Source organism: Schistocerca serialis, chromosome 7, assembly GCF_023864345.2.
Source record: "Schistocerca serialis cubense isolate TAMUIC-IGC-003099 chromosome 7, iqSchSeri2.2, whole genome shotgun sequence".
Lineage (NCBI taxonomy): Eukaryota > Metazoa > Arthropoda > Insecta > Orthoptera > Acrididae > Schistocerca > Schistocerca serialis.
Window position 1 is genome coordinate 583747747 of NC_064644.1, and position 18207 is coordinate 583765953.

At 42.2% G+C, this 18207-nt stretch overlaps 1 protein-coding gene across 2 annotated transcripts in view; it reads right to left on the reverse strand.

Moving 5' to 3' along the window:
• The window catches only part of LOC126412485 (protein white-like), a 279379-nt gene that overhangs the window by 81433 nt on the left and 179739 nt on the right, over positions 1 to 18207 (reverse strand). Inside the window, exons 8-10 of one of the 2 annotated variants that reach the window (XM_050082105.1) lie at positions 15241 to 15414; positions 4700 to 4831; positions 929 to 1157 (exon numbers count right to left, since the gene is read on the reverse strand). In XM_050082105.1, the coding sequence (XP_049938062.1) occupies positions 929 to 1157; positions 4700 to 4831; positions 15241 to 15414 (535 nt within the window). The remainder of the gene's footprint in view (positions 1 to 928; positions 1158 to 4699; positions 4832 to 15240; positions 15415 to 18207) is intronic. The other variant, XM_050082106.1, reaches the window with a different exon arrangement.

Consider the following 18207-nt stretch of genomic DNA (forward strand, 5'->3'; position numbering starts at 1 on the left):
CGCCGATCGCTTCCCGTGACCGGATGTCCTCCGACATGGAACTCTTGCCCGCGCCGGACCATATGCCATCTTCGCCCGTCGGGTGCCCCGACCCGATGGAGGTCGACCCTTCGGCCCCTCCTGTCTCTCTACGGGCGCATACACCGCATGTTGGCGTGCACCCTGGAGTAGGTTTTCAGGCATTTCCTAGCTCCCCTCGTACTGAATGGCAGGGTGTGGGTGGCACAGCCTCGCCTGTTGTTAGGCTCCCCACCTCGTCGCATACGTCAACATGGGGTCCTCCCCACGGCGGGCGGTAGCCTTATAACACAACCGTACGCCGATTTGCGGGGGAGGAATGTGGTGTCACCGCCAGACACCACACTTGCTAGGTGGTAGCCTTTAAATCGGCCGCGGTCCATTAGTAGACGTCGGACCTGCGTGTCGCCACTGTCAGTGATTGCAGACCGAGCGCCGCCACACGGCAGGTCTAGAGAGACTTCCTAGCACTCGCCCCAGTTGTAAAGCCGAGTTTGCTAGCGATGGTTCACTGACAAATTACGCTCTCAATTGCCGAGACGATAGTTAGCATAGCCTTCAGCTACGTCATTTGCTACGACCTAGCAAGGCGCCATTACCAGTTACTATTGATGCTGTAAAACATATATTGTCAAGAGCGATGTTCACCATTTACGGATTAAAGTTAAGTATTCCAGAAGCTACGTACCTTTTTTGCTAGTCTCAAGACCTAGTCCTGTTCCAGACGTCACGCCATCCTGCGTGAGCTTAAACGCGTGCCTTTCGGCTTCCTGTCATAGTGGATTGGCTGTCTTGCCAGTCCACAACACCATGTATGGTTATTGTTATAGCTTCACAACATGTTTCTCCGAAATTTTGATATACTCCGTAGTGGAAGCTAGGGTATGTAATGACTGGGTAAGTGTCTCACCGAAGGAGGTTGCTACGTTGGTGACGAGGATGGCGACGAGGATGCAGCAGAAGAAGCGCTCCGGCGCCGGGTTGAGGCCCACCAGGTAGTAGGAGACGGCTGTGAAGAGGCACGGGATGGCCGAGAAGATGGGCAGCTCGGCCAGCGTCTTGGCCAGGAAGTAGACGTCGACGCGGTACATGCCGCTGCGGTGCTCGTGCAGGAACACCGGCATCTCCGAGCAGAACACCTGCGACAGACACCTGCCGTCAGTTCGTCTCAGCGGCCGAGGTGTCATATTGACAAAACTTTCGCCGGCGGATGTCCGCGACTACAAGTTATCGTTTAGGGCTATTGTTGCTCGTAACAGACTGCCTTCAAGTACCAGTGTTATATTTTCCTACTCAAGTTCGAGACGTTTCCTACTGCAGTTTCATTCTCAAGAAATACATTGACACTTTTGAGTGTTGTATCTATTTCAGTTTATCACCTGGTAGCTCACGAACGACACAGATGTCATTGGTCAATCGCTTGAATGTAATGAAAACATGAATACTTACAAATAACTCAATCTGTCTTTGTTAGAATTTCCATAGCCAAATGAAGAATGGCATTGGGACAAATTATCGAACTGATCAGTGTGAGATCTAGTTTCCCCAAAAAAAGGTTAAATGCTTGAAAGTAATCGGTTAATGAACAAAGACTTAATTTATGATTTGGGGTAGAATTTAGCCGTGGGTATCAGCTTTTATTTTCGTAAAAAATATGGTTCAAATGGCTCTGAGCACTATGGAACTTAACATCTGAGGTCATAAGTCCCCTAGAACTTTGAACTACTTAAACCTAACTAACCTAAAGACCTCACAAACATCCATGCCTGAGGCAGGATTCGAACCTGCGACCGTAGCGGTCGCACGGTTCCAGACTGAAGAGCTTAGAACCGCTCGGCCACTGCGGCCGGCTTTATTTTCGTAGCCAAATGAAGGAAAGGAAATGGACAAATGTAGTATCAAACTGACAGGCGTGAGATTTTGTTTTGCAAAAGATAAGTTTAAGGGTATAAAAGTAATATGGTAACTAAGAAAAATTAAATAATTATTTAAGCTAAATATCTGCTACGAATTTTCACCTCCAAACGAAGAGGCGGAAACGTAAAAGGAGAGTATTGTCACCAGTGTGACATCTATTGCAGCAAAAAATATTTCTATATACCGGTACTTGAAAGTAGTTAGGTTGATTAAGAAAAGCTTTGTGATTTGAAGGAAAATGGCTTTATGGATTTTTGTCTGCGTTTTCGTAGTCAATTGAGCAGTGAGAGACGCACAAATTCAGCAGAGTGAGATCTACGGTTACTAGTAAGCAGGTAAGCAAGATAACCAAGAAAAACTTAATTAGTGATCTGAGGTGAAATTGAAATATTTCATAGCAGGTGCTGTTGTATACGTAAATGAAGTGTCAAGAAGGTCATCCCTCCAATGCTGAGCATAAAAATGCATTAGTGTTGTAAATAACTGTCAAAATGGCAACCTTATAATATTTTGGACGTATGCTTTCTAAAAGAAATTTGAAATTTTTTTAAAAAATGAGAAAAGGACGGTGAATCGTACCGTGAAATGATTGGTCTAAAGTTAACAAACAAAAACATTAGAAAGACATTTAACTCGCCTTTGAATGATCCTCTAAATTATCTACAGCAAATGAGTTGCCAGTAGGGAATGCAAATTCTCATTCCTGATATTTCAAGGATTATCTATTGCAAAATTTACGAGACTGAAAAATTGTTGAAGTATTTTGAAACCGTCAGGCATAGAGTACTCGTATGTCAAGGCAACACTATACTGTCTGCATACTCCACCAAACAACTATTCTCTAGTATACTTTAACATTGTAAGAGAGTTAAACACTGAACTTCAAATATTCAATCGGACACTCATTTGCTGTAAGTGGTTTCAGCGTCATCCGAAGGCACTTACAATGATTCTCTAACCCATTTAATTTCTGACTTTCAGACAAATCATTTCACAAACCAACTGTCTGATTTTTTTGCTGACAATACATAACCACAAATATTAAAACCGAATAAAGCATTATTTGTGATTAGCTTCTTATGCTATAAAGTGTTCATCTCCAAGATTTGAAAAAAATTTCCACACTTTCGCATACAATTCAAATTATTCATCATTTCAATCACTGTACTACATTACTCATTTGACATAATTTATAATTCAGGGGCGTATTAAAGGAGCAAATGCATTCTTCACTCTAAGACCAAAAGGAAATAAAACAAAGACGCACCACGATGCAATTATCCGAAAGGGTAGATGTAATGTGCATGTACAGACAAACAGATGATTATAGTTTCAGAAAAATGGATGATTTATCCAAGAGACGGAAAGAGCTTCATTAACTGAGAAGTCAATAACGCTTTGGTCCACCTCTGGCCCAACTGAAAGCAGTTCATCAGCTTGGCATTGATTAATAGAGTTTTTGGATGTCCTCTTGACGGCTGTCACGCCAAATTCGGCCCAACTGGCGCCTTAGATCGTCCAAATTCCGAGCCAGCTGGGCTCAGTTCGAGACGGGGCTTATCACTGAAGATAGCTCTAATACAGCCAATGAGACTCTAGAGCGAGGACGTTTCTGGAGACGCCCCAGACAGTCGTGGGATACCGGTCTGACTGTCACCCACCATGAAGCCCAGCATCCAGCAGTAATGATCTGTGGTGTCTTTTCACTCCATAGCAGGACCCTTTGGTTGTCATCCACGGCACCCTTATAGCACTTCGGTATGTCACGATATTCTACGCTCCATTTTGTTGGCCTTTAAGACAAGAGTACTTTTCAGCAAGGTACAAGAGTACTTTTCAGCAAGGTAATTCCCGCCAGTACACGGCGATTGTTTCTGCTGCTTGTCTTCGTGCTTGCAAAACCCTACCTTGGTCAGCAAGGTCGCAGAATCTCTTCCAAACTGAGTACATTTGGAGCATTTTGGGTAGGTCCCTACAACCAGCTCGGCAGTTTTACGATTTAAAGAGGATATTGGACAATAATTGGTGGTGCTGTGACCGAAAAACATGGACTGCAAAGGAATGACGTCGCATTTTCTTCAGTGGTCGGCTCTGCGCGACAACGGATAGTAATCGTTGTCGAGTATGGTGGCGATCTGGGGAGAGCTCCTTTTCTTCCGGTGTCGTCGAGAGGCCCAGTGGTGCTGGTCCTGGTGTCATGGTGCAGGGGACCACCACATATAATTTCGAGTCACGGCTTGTAATGATTGAGGGTACTCTAACTGCGAAACAGTACCTCATGGAGAACCTGCGTCCTCATGTTCTACCCCCCAAGCGACGGTATCGTGATGCTATTTTTCAACAGCACCATACTCGTACAGACTATAAATTGTCTGCTTGATGATGAAGTACCTCGTAGGCCGGCTACATTCCCAGATCCGTCCCCGATAGAACATGCATGAGACCAGCTCGGATTCAACTCCGTCCTAATGCTGGTACTCTTTTTATCAAGGACACGTAGAACGGTTGTGGGCCAGCTTACCTCGGGAAGGAGACAACGGCTTTATTTTACTCTTCCCAACACAATCGGTGTGTGCATCCAGGCAAGAAGGGGTGCAACGTCATACTGATTAGTGATTTCATACTGCCGAACTCCATTTCACTTGGCATTGTGATCAATGAAATAACGTCACATACACCACGCTCAGGACAAAAGCGTTCACAACCTTCGAGAATGTGCAATACAGATACATCGATATACAATATTTAGTCACAAAATACTTACAGTAATAACGGCGAAGATGTTCTGGAAAGTCATGTTCGTAATGAAAATGATAATGGCACCGTTTATGTTCATCACACTTTCTTCATTAAGACTTTGACCGTAGAAAACAATGCCAATCATAAGTGAAATCATCTGCAAAGAAAAAAAAATAGAATAAAACCGTTACATAAACTCGAAGATACAAGTCACATGAGAATATTTTTAAACTTTTTGGCTAAACTCCAATAGGTATTATTCTCAGTACTTGACAAGATAAATAGTAAAATAAAGATAATTCATAATTATCAGTGAAAGACTTAAATCATTTACATTCCCTTGAGTCATATTTCAGTTTCTGAATCTCTAACGTATATATGAAGTGATTTTTGTGCAGTTCATGGTTATCAAAATAATGAAAACACTCGAAGTAACACCATTAATCTAGTCCTCGCTTTCTCACCGTTTAGATTCTGTGTAGAATACCTGTATTTAAATTTGTGCATTTCATCATTTAAACGTAGTAATCCTTCTATGAGTAACGATGGGTCTGAAATGAAAATGGCACTTAGTTATGTAATATCTACTCGGGTACCAAATGATGCTAAATCTGGAAGAATGGACGGTCAGTGATGATTAGTAACTCAGCATTTTTGTCACACAGTGCTTGCACGGCGAAAGCAGCGTGAATTGATAAATTGCAGTCTTGATATGAAATAGCTCCGTCATTACCACGAGATTCACGTGGTCACCTGAAGTACTCACATAACGTTTGGCCGTAATTCGTCTTGTAAGAATAAAAAGAATGCCACGAATTTTCCATGGAATGGTGTGTCATATCACCAGACTGGATGGAGCCCAATGATTAATAGCTGGGAATGCACAGCAGGAGTAAGAGCCCGTTGTACAAGAACCAGTCCTGTCGTTAAAAAACACAGTGAAGTTTGACGAAATGGATCATCATTTGCCATGTTTGAAGGTGCTGTCATCATTTTCGCCGTTTTAAAGTATCGTTACTAGAGACGAAAAGTTGTGGAATGGATTCCAAGCAACGCACCTTGAATTCTAATGGAACTGTTCTTGAATTAGAGGTTTACATGTGCGTTAGTTTTGTTGGGTTGTACGCGCTCTCGTCAGTCGTGAGTGATTCCTATCAGAAAGTATCGATTTTCACCAAGCATTTCTCTTCGCTTTCGATGTATGCGGCTTCGTAATGTACACTTCGTCCAAGAGTAATCACTTTTCATTCTGAAGAACAGCGAGGCGCACCGTTGTCTTACGCTAGCGGTATGCTTTGCAAACCTTTCAACAAAGGTGCAAGCAATTCTTCTCACGTCGGAGATTTTCCAAGGCTGTTCAAGTGGATAGAGTACGAAATAGCGTTTTAAAATCTTGGAGACTTGCTACACATTTTGATTCGCAAATTGCAAGATGCCTTCCCGGTACCACACCTTCGTAAAAGTTTTTGTTTAGCAACAAGTCGTAGAACGTAGTGTGGACGACGAACAGTAACAACTGGTGATACCTTCTCAACCGCTACTGCAGTAGTTAAGCTAATCCTTTCCTGGATTATATTAATGAATCGGCGTGCACGTTTTCCTCCTAGCTGTCTTCTGTGACACTCTCACTAAGGTTGTCCCTCGAAACAGTTCTCGTAGCGCATTAGATTCTTCAGAAGGTGCAAACAGGCTATCCGTGATTTTAAGTGGACTCGAAGTGAGTCCCAGGATGTTAGTGCGATGCATTTATTAGTAAACACCATAAAATGGTTACAATTAAATATCAAGACTGCAATTTATCAATTCACGCTGCTTTCGCCGTGCAAGCACTGTGTGACAAAAATGCGATTCATCTCAAAAAGTTAATAAAATTCGAGAAAAGTAAAACCGACTATCACAGAAGGAAATCTGTGAATCCGTTCTGTCACTGACTTGTGAGATTCTCACAAGGCCGAGATCTGTTGCGTACTTCTTAAAACTTCGTAATAGTTCCTACATTGTCGGCAGCTTAGCAAAATTCGTTTCTCTTTTGATTTAACTGATTTACTGCTTAGTAGTATTGTTGTGTTGAAGCTCTGATAACCAGTAAGGTCTCCCTAGTACTTGTTATGCCGAAAGTGGAATTTTACAATCAATAGTTAATAAAGAAAATTCTGAGTTTCCAGCCAGATCACCTGTGGTTCCTCTACGTACCGAACGCCGAGCAAGATTCGTTCTCAAGGCTCTCGTACTTCTGCCCACGCCAATAACTCACTGCCGCACCATGTGGTCCATTCACCAGGACTACCTCCACGAGAACCAGCTTCTCACTCATGCTGTACTACTCTGCAGAGCTACTTAAGGCAGCGAAGTACTTCTCCTATTTGCAAAGTCTCAGTAAAATGTAAAATTTGGAAAATAAAATTCAGTTCGAAACGAGAGTAATCTCAAATTATCCGCATGGTTCCTTGGACAAGATGAGACTTCCTTACCTTATGGACATCCGATGCTCGGTCGTATCCTGCTCTTTTATCCAAGCAATGCTAATTTCGTCCAGTGTTGCTTTTCCATGAACTGGCGTGGGATGCCACAACATCGTTCAGAGTTGACATTTTTATTTAATTACCAAGCACCACTACATAAATTAATGTGTGGGTATTCTTAGTTTTGACCTTCGTTGTGGATATACTGTAGTACAGGTCAAAATTCGGATTTCTGAAAATGTTCAACAGTTTTACTCCTATCTGTGTATATTTCTTGGTATTACTTTTGTTAATAAATTCGCCTCTACTGCCTGTGATCAGATTTTACAATTTGCAGCAATTTCCAATTTTTATTTAGTAGTTTCACTTTTAATGTCATTTAGACATTTTCTATTTCCTTGTTCGTAATACTTTTTTGTGTATGGCCTTTTACAATGTTCTGTAGGCTTTGCTAATCTTAGTAGTTGTGTTATACTTACTAAAGTTGTAGTCTGCTGTTAAAGAGTTGATCCATATTAGAGTTGCGTTCGTCAGGATAGGTTGCTTCTTCGTGTACGGTTCTTAGAAGATCGTATCCAAGTCGGACTGATTAAGTTAATATTCGAATTAATTTTACTTATTCTTCCACATCATTCTATATGTGGGTACAGAACGCGAACTTACTGCCAAAATTACGCCGAATCCTTGTAGTCGAGCAACTGGTTTCAACACCTTATTCTTCAACAAGATACTGACTTATGTCGTCCACTTTGCTTTCTTTGTGTTACGACTATCGATTTCTGCACTTTCAAACTAATTTTATTGGCTTTGGTCCATCCTTCGATTTGCTATATTAGAAACATTCTCTGCCGCAAGTTCATGTCTCGCTTCCTCAGCAGCGGCGATCATTTGTGTTTGTATTGTGTAACCGAAGTAAAGCGTTTTAATATTCTGTGAAATCTTTATCACTCATTAAAGAATATTTTAACTAAATTATATTTCTTAAGGAACTGCAATTTCTGTATCTAACTGAGATCTCTTGTCCACCAAGCGGCGTCGGTAACACATTGAATTCGTACGTCGAGGATAACCATTAACCCATATCGACCACGCGCCAGACTGTTTCAACAGATTTATTTCGCGCCTCTGGAGCTTCTACAGTGTTTTTCCGCTGTATAACGCCTTACTGTTTGGTGTTAAGTAGGCCTTTCGTGAAATCAAACTGCATGACTACGGTTACTGGAATTTTTTTCATAACTTTTTCCTCTGTATGCAGGAAGCTCATTGGGCGATATTTGATGCATTGCTTGTTGCTCTCTTTCCCTGATTTTAATGTTCGTTTTATTCTGGGTTTCTTCCATTATATCGGGAGATATTTAAGCAAGATCGATGGGACATACGTTTGAGGAACCGCCAGTCGACAGAGCATAACGTTGCTGTGGTAAGAGACTAGACTCGCAGACCTTCGACCCATTCAGATCTGATTTCTAGTGGTTCCTTAAATCCGATATGGTAAATGCCGGGCTGCTTTCTTTGGAATGATTCCGACCGATTTCTGCGCTCCATCCCTAACGTCCATGCCGACAGCAGAGCGTTGAAGTCTCGTCCACCTTTATTTTTGAACACGCGAAAGACACTAAACCGCATGCTTTTCTACAGGCTACTCAAGCGAACGATTTTATTATACGAAAAACTTTATTCTTCGCTACGTTCCCATTGATGTGTAACACGTAGTAAACGAGCAATACCTATTGTGAGGTCAATATTATTTTTCCCTCTGGGTCTATCGAATTTTGACGCGGCACTCGCGTCACCCAAAACGAATAACATTTAATTCAAGTATGCTCCACATCTCTGTTACGTACTTGGCCTCGTGTTACAATCTATGGGAATTAAAACACCAGCTCTTTCGTCGGCAAATAAAATTTTGTCAGCGTTTCTCAAAACACTTTTTAAGTTACTCACTATAACATAGAATCGTAAGCATTTGTTTGTCAGTTCTAACACCACAATATACTTCTCGGAAAACTGATTCAACATTATTCCGTTTATTCTATTGTGTACGTTTACTGTTGCTGCAAGTTATAGTTTGTTCGTACCAGTTCGGATTTCCTGAAGATTTATCAGTATTCTTTTGATTTTAGCAGCGGTATTCCTCTTTCTAAGCCTAACGATAGTCATTTTAGCTTACATCTTGTATTAATACCTAGTACATTGGGGATTTTCTTACTTTATCCAGTTTTTGGGTACGAGGGTTCTTGTGAATTCTTTTGGCACTGGGAAGGCCTGTTTAGAATTCCTACTTGCTTCGTACACTCACGCTTCGTACCGATACGCATGACCAATCGATAGTTTTCAGTGCCCCGCATCAACTTCAATATCGCATATCCTGAGTCACCCGCCTGCCTATTGAACAAACATAGCCAGAAAACAAATTGTTGTTGCGTTCTCGGTATGCGAACCTCGTGCTTAAAATAATACGTCAGCCTTATAGTTAGTATCATCATCGGTGTTAGCTATAACCAGATTCCATAAATTTCTCTGCTGATATTATTCAGAGTTTTTCGATTCTCGTCGCCTACAAACTTTTTAAAACCGTTTACAATTTCAGAAATAAAAGGAATAAACAAATAAACTATTATAAAACGTAGGTAACTCAAAAATGATGCTATTAGAAAATATTCGTTAAAACACATTCTGTAGTATATGGAAAATATTCTACCCTTAAAAACGAACTACTAACAGAATGAGATATTAAATTTTATAAAATTTTTACAGGATTCAAATAAATTTATAATCCCCAGTTTGCCCTAACAAATTTTTTTCTCGTAATAAATGACAAATGAAACGTGCACTTGGTGTCGAAATGAGAAGGTTTCAGACTATAATTTACCACTATCCAGAATCAAAAGTGAGATTCTCAAGTATATGTAAAAACTGTACTGTGGACATAACTGAACAATGGACAAAGAGCTTTAAAAAATATCTATAATAATATTTCAGAAGAACACAAAAACATAATAAGTTTACATTTACAAAAACTAGCAACAAAATGTAGTAAAAGATATTTTGTTGCTGTTGGTAATACATTTGTAGAAAATATTTTGAAAACATAATATTTTGACATACATAAACGGAAAATAAGCTCTGAAAATAATCATAAAAGAATAAATTGATATCATTTGCACTGAGGTTTGCTCAAGAAGCAGTTAATTTTTAAATAACAAGAAAGGTATTGAAAATTGACATGAGATTATCTTTGTCTAAACTTTATATGTAGCTTTCAACTTATGCTGGTATTAAATTGAGATAAATAACCATGTTTAGGATTTTGATGTAATGAAAGTTGTGGAATTAATGGCAACTGAAGACAAAATATTATCACAAGTTTCAAAAAGATGATGTAACTAAGGCTACAGCCAGACTACAGCGTTGTAATAACGATGAAATACAAGTTTAAGGAATTACCACTTCATAATGCAATTATACTCGTAAAAGATGACTATGAAGGAGAAGAAAAAGAAGTGAGACTTAAAATTTCCATTTTATACGATTGAGTTTGAAGAACATCGAATGAGAGAGAGAAACAGATGTACTGCGGTTAATAACGGTTTTCAATGTATAATTCAACATTTAATATAGAAAATTCGGGATGCTCAATCGTGCTTCGCATTACAACTGCCATTTATTGTTATTTCAGTATTGCATTAGCATGTGTCTATAGCTTTAAGTATCCACAAATGTTCTCATCTTATAATAACATTCTACCTTCACTTCCTTACCTAAAGACTGTAATGCCGCAATTTTAATACAACTGAAATTCTGATCTGGGTTGTTTTTTTTCATTTATTAACAGAAACAGTTATGGGCTACGTATAAAGTTAAGTTGAGGGCTCTTTTTTATTTAGAAACTAACTACTTCATGAGATAATTTTAATTCGAATATTAATATTTTATACATTTTGTGGCCAATCTCCGAGTTAATTTTCTATTTGCGTATATCTATGTCTTTTTCTCTTTTGTAGATATTTTCTGGGAGTTTTACTTACGTGTGAATGCTCATCTGTTGATTTTGTATAGTGAAACAAATACGTTTATTAGGAGCAACAAAATGGCGAAATTTTGAAACTATTGAATTCCTGTATTCATGATGTTAGCACTCCGTCTTCAGGCCACAAGCGGCTTATCGGGAGTTACCAGCTTTCACATGGGACTTTCTCATTCGGAAGACACCATACTTTCTTCGTCGATTCTGCACGTAACCTCCTCATTCTTCATCAGTCAACCAAATTTTCAACATCCTTCCACAGAATCATATCTCGAACGCTTCGACTGTCTTATTTTCCTCCTTTCCCACAGTCCGTGATTCAGTACCATACATGATGAGTGGAAAAGGACTTACCAATTTTTGGAATTATATAGAATTTTATTGAGATAACTTACAGAATTGGTAGATGTCATTTTGTAGCAAACAACCTCAAGTTTACAAAAAAGTGACAAGTTTCATTTTGGTTGAAGAGACCACCATTCGTGATGCAGCAAACATCCCACCGGTGATCAATTTCTTCCCACACTCGTTGCAGAAAATCGAGTGTAACTTATAAAACGGCAGTGTGGGTTCTATTTTCAGGTCACCTAAGTTGTTTGGTTTGCAGACGAAAATACAAACGGTCTTTAATGAAACCCCTGAGACAGAAATTCTGTGGTGTAAAGTTTGGGGAGCGAGGTGCCCATGCGATGGGCCCTTCACCATCAATCCACTCACCTGGGAATCGATTATCGAGAAAATATAGAACGCCCATGAAGAAATTAGGTGGTGCACCATCTTGCTTGTAATAAACCATCCCATTTCGGTTTTTAAGCATATCCAGATATACGCTGGCGACCTGTTGATTTATCCTCTCTTAGTGAACAACCCGTCTCAGCGAAGCTCTTCTGCCAAGAATATATTGTAGGCCTACTTAGAGTTTCTTTAGCGTATTTGGTGCGAAATTTACGTCGAACAACTGTTGCAGAGTTAGTTTCATGAAACCGAAATGCACAGCAATCACACTGCGTGCTAGTGAAAGTAACCATTTTAACTGTACACTTCAGTGGCGCTCCTGGTGGCGGAGTGGGGTACTGATGCACTACATGAATCAACCTTGAGGCTGTTTACTACAAAATGACATATCTACCGATTCTGTAAGTTACCTCCATAAATTTGTACATAATTCCAAACTTGTGAAGACCTTTTTGACTCATCTTCTACAATGATGTTCTCCAAATGCACATTCTTAGAAATTTCTTCCTCAATTTAAGGCCAGTGTTTGATACCAATATACTTCTGTTGGCCTGGATAGTCTTGGTTTTATATCCTATTTTCTTTTTCCGTCATGTGTTACATTGCTTCAAGGCAGACGAAGTTAAGGAAATCTGCTACCGTGTGTCCCCAATTTTCATGTTAATTTTATCGTTAACCACGCTTCTGCTATTTCTCGTAAGTTTCGTCTTTCTTCGGTTTATTTTCATTTCATTTTCTGTAATCAGTAGCATGTCCATTCCATTCGACACCTCCCTTAGTTCCTCCTCTCTTTCACTGATGCTAGGAATGTTGTCAGCAAAGCTTAACATCCTTCCACCACGAATTTTAATTCCACTCTTGAAACTTTCTTTTATTTCCGTCATTACTTATTGTACACGTAGGTTGAACACTAAGAGCGAAAGATTACGTCCCTGTCTTACGTTTTTAATTGAAGCACTTTGTCTTTGGTCTTCCATTCCTATTGTCCCTCTCTTGCTTCTTGCACATGTTGAATGTTAGCCGTCTTGTCCTGCGGCTTCATATTACTTTTCACACGATTTTGTACATCCTGCACCAATTTACATTGTCGGACACTTTTTCCAGGTCGACAGATCCCATGAATTTGTTTTGCTTTCATTATTACTCTCAATGTCAGAACTGCCTCCATGGTGCCCTTATCTTTTCCAAACTGGTTGTCAACAAACGGATCTGTTTTTCTTTCCTGTGCGATAGGTTTAAAAGTAAAAATGTATGCTCACTAGAGCGCTATGTTTCTCCAATCGTGAACCGGACTATGCGGCTCTTGCATTCTATTCAGTCAGTCAACACGCCTTGAATGGTCATTTCAGACTCTGACTGTACTGCGCCAGCTGCCAGGCAATCAGTTCGTCAACATACCTAACGATGACAACTTGATCGCTTTCCAAATATTGTGACCGTTTTACACTGACTTCTGACCATTCCTCCACGAACTATTTCGTCATAAATTACACTGGGAGAAACTGCAGAATCACAATTTCTCTGAGCTTTGATGATCGCCGTACGAGAGTGTTGAGGCACCTGATCAAAATTTCAGGCATGCAATGAAATGTTGCAGAACGGAGGAGGGTCAGTCATGTCTCGGGGCAGTATCATGTAGGGCCTATAGATGTCAGGCGCCTCTCATCACTAATGAATGGTACGATGATAACTGTCCAGTATCCTGGAAAGGAGCTACCAACATATTGCCCAGTCCTACTGTCAACATATTGGCGAAGTGGGTAGTCTTTCAAGACGATAGTGCGGAAGCATAACGCTACTCCATCATTAATATCTTACTCGAGAAGGCATGAGTAAAAGAAACGTAATAACCTGCTGACACGATCCTGACCCAGCGCGCTCAGGAAATCGTTTTACGCAGATATGGCTAACGGAGTATGTTGTTCCACTAACAGTTTTGCAGCTCAGTGCAGGTACTCGCAGTTAGCTATGACACCAGAAATGATGTGCTTAGAGTTGATTATTTTCTATGAATGATACTCGGTGGACTACTCTTCTTCTGTACATGGCACGCACCTCTCAGTTTGTAGATCATACAGAAAGCATTAACTGCTATTTTGAAGATTATCTGAAGAGAAATACGAGTGTTGTCTGTGAACGTATTGATAAATGGACTCGTGGTTCACTGGTGTAGAAAGTATACTTTGCACTCGTGCTAGCAGAGATCACATGAGAGCAATGTAAATATGGTATTGACGGGATCAAGATGGCGTTGCTCAGCGGAATGCAGGATCTCAGGCACCTTACACGACTAGCGCCCGAGAGGAATAACATATTGTGTGGTCTGGCTTGCAGAAATGTACAACTACGTCATCTACCTTGATTCAGGAAATACGCTTGCTTGTAGGGAGACAAGTATCTTAGACGACACTGCGCTACTTCTGGAGCACCACGGAGAGTCAGTAAGTGACCATTGTTGCAGCTTCGCTTGACGCGACAGCAGAGAGAGGCGTCCCCAACAACAACACTGGCACACGAATGGCACCAACGTCGTCTTTTCAGACGATTTCTGGTTCTACATACTACACTTCTACGCACAACACCGAGGAGAACAAACACCGCCATGTCCCATCATCATCCTCAAATACCCAGCACATGTCATGGTGCTATAGAATGCTACTGGGTACATAAAAATGGCTCTGAGCACTATGGGACTTAACTTCTGAGGTCATCAGTCCCCTCGAACTTAGAACTACTTAAACCTAACTAACCTAAGGACATTACACAACCTGCGACCGTAGTTACTGGGTACACAACAAGAACACTTCTGGTTTATGATGCCTTAAGGCCATTGGCTATGTCCTATCTTCGGAGTCTCCATGACTTAGTCTTTTCACAAAATAAACAAAATAAAACAAGAGCGAATGTTGATTGTGGTGTCCTGACCTATCTCGATACAGAGGTTGTTCGACTGCTGCCCTGACCAGCACATTCTGCAGATCTCTCAACCATTGACAATACCTGGTCGTGGGTTACCTAGAGACGCCACCACTCACTGTGACTGATGAACTCTGGCACATATTTCATGCACCATTTGTCATCCAATCTCAGGTCAATGCTCGGTTGGGTTAAAACCTTGCTGCCGAAGTTAGCAGCTATATGCACTGACTGTCGCACTCTGTGTACAAATCGCGTACAAATTTATGAACTATAGTTCCTGTTGTACTTATACGCACAATAAGTAAAATTTCGTTATCTGCAACCCCTCCTGCTGCTGCAATTTTAATGGCTACTAGTGCAGATTTCACCTCGACCTATGTGTTGACTTCCAGAATGTTATGAAAGGTATCGTCCTCAACGTACCAAGGTCTGCAGCATGCGCATCTTGATGAGCACGGGCTCCTTGACGACGCTGAGCCAGGACCTCCAGAGCACAGCACGCATCTGGCCGCACCAGCCCGTCTTGTAAGGGGAGGAGCCCCGACCTGCCGCCACCAGCGCCACGACCTGCTCGTCGTCAGAGTTGCCGTTGGCGTGCTGAAAGACAACCGTAAGGAAACAACGTGCACAGTTCTTGGTCAACCACCTGTAATTCAGATACGTAATTACAAATCCTGAACCATGGACCTTGCCGTTGGTGGGGAGGCTTGCGTGCCTCAGCGATACAGATGGACGTATCGTACGTGCAACCACAAGGGAGGGGTATCTGTTGAGAGGACAGACAAACGTGTGGTTCCTGAAGAGGGGCAGCAGCCTTTCCAGTAGTTGCAGGGGCAACAGTCTGGATGATTGCCTGATCTCGCCTTGTAACACTAACCAAAACGGCCTTGCTGTGCTGGTACTGCGAACGGCTGAAAGCAAGGGGAAACTACAGCCGTAATTTTTCCCGAGGGCATGCAGATTTACTGTGAGGTTAAATGATGGTGGCGTCCTCTTGGGTAAAATATTCAGGAAGTAAAAGAGTCCCCTACTCGGATCTCCGGGCGGGGACTACTCAGGAGAACATTGTTATCAGGAGAAGGAAAACTGGCATTCTACGGATCGGAGCGTGCGGTGTCAGATCCCTTAATCGGGCAGGTAGGTTAGAAAATTTAAAAACGGAAATGGATAGGTTGAAGTTAGATATAGTGGGAATCAGTGAAGTTCGTTGGCAGGAGGAACAAGGTGAATACAGGGTTATAAATACAAAATCAAATAGGGGTAATGCAGGAGTAGGTTTAATAATGAATAAAAAATAGGATTGCGGGTAAGCTACTACAAACAGCATAATGAACGCATTATTGTGGCTAAGATAGACACGAAGCCCACATCTACTACAGTAGCACATGTTTATATGCCAACTAGCTCTGCAGATGATGAAGAAATTGATGAAATGTATGATGATGTAAAAGAAATTATTCAGATAGTAAAGGACGAAAATTTAATAGTCATGGTCGAAGTAGAGAGGACATAAAATGTAGACTGGCAATGGTAAGGAAAGCGTTTCTGAAGAAGATATATTTGTTAACTTCGAGTATAGATTTAAGTGTCAGGAAGTTGTATATGAAAGTATTTGTATGGAGTGTAGCCATGTATGGAAGTGAAACATGGACGATAAATAGTTTGGACAAGAAGAAAAAAGAAGCTTTCGAAATGTGGTGCTACAGAAGAATGCTGAAGATTAGATAGGTAGATCACATAACTAATCAGGAGGTATTGAATAGAATTGGGGAGAAGAGGAGTTTGTGGCACAACTTGACAAGAAGATGGGACCGGTTGGTAGGACATGTTCTCAGGCATCAAGGGGTCACAAATTTAGCAGTTGAGTGCAGCGTGGAGGGTAAAAATCTCAGAGAGAGACCAAGAGATGAATAAACTAAGCAGATTCAGAAAGATGTAGGTTGCAGTAAGTACTGGGAGATGAAGAAGCTTCCACAAAATAGAGTAGCATGGAGAGCCTTATCAAACCAGTCTCAGGACTGAAGACCACAAGAACAACAATTACAAATCTACATCACACATCGACGTGAAGTCAGGATCCACAGCAAAAGCCTATACAATTCAACGTCCCTGAAAGCTAGTGAAGACGGTGAAAATGTGTGGATGGGTCAAGAGCAGCAGTGCATTTCGGAGGGATCACATCAGAAACACTCGAGATTGAGACATGTCTCAGACAAGAGAATGCTCTCTAATGTGTTCTCTTCAATGTCTTCATACCGATAGAGAAAGTAATAAGGGAATTTAGGCAGTAGGAGTGGGCTGTACAGATTGGTGATAATTACAGTTCTCGCTTATATACACTCCTGGAAATGGATAAAAGAACACATTGACACCGGTGCGTCAGACCCACCATACTTGCTCCGGACACTGCGAGAGGGCTGTACAAGCAATGATCACACGCACGGCACAGCGGACACACCAGCAACCGCGGTGTTGGCCGTCGAATGGCGCTAGCTGCGCAGCATTTGTGCACCGCCGCCGTCAGTGTCAGCCAGTTTGCCGTGGCATACGGAGCTCCATCGCAGTCTTTAACACTGGTAGCATGCCGCGACAGCGTGGACGTGAACCGTATGTGCAGTTGACGGACTTTGAGCGAGGGCGTATAGTGGATATGCGGGAGGCCGGGTGGACGTACCGCCGAATTGCTCAACACGTGGGGCGTGAGGTCTCCACAGTACATCGATGTTGTCGCCAGTGGTCGGCGGAAGGTGCACGTGCCCGTCGACCTGGGACCGGACCGCAGCGACACACGGATGCACGCCAAGACCGTAGGATCCTACGCAGTGCCGTAGGGGACCGCACCGCTACTTCCCAGCAAATTAGGGACACTGTTGCTCCTGGGGTATCGGCGAGGACCATTCGCAACCGTCTCCATGAAGCTGGGCTACGGTCCCGCACACCGTTAGGCCGTCTTCCGCTCACGCCCCAACATCGTGCAGCCCGCCTCCAGTGGTGTCGCGACAGGCGTGAATGGAGGGGCGAATGGAGACGTGTCGTCTTCAGCGATGAGAGTCGCTTCTGCCTTGTTGCCAATGATGGTCGTATGCGTGTTTGGCGCCGTGCAGGTGAGCGCCACAATCAGGACTGCATACGACCGAGGCACACAGGGCCAACACCCGGCATCATGGTGTGGGGAGCGATCTCCTACACTGGCCGTACACCACTGGTGATCGTCGAGGGGACACTGAATAGTGCACGGTACATCCAAACCGTCATCGAACCCATCGTTCTACCATTCCTAGACCGGCAAGGGAACTTGCTGTTCCAACAGGACAATGCACGTCCGCATGTATCCCGTGCCACCCAACGTGCTCTAGAAGGTGTAAGTCAACTACCCTGGCCAGCAAGATC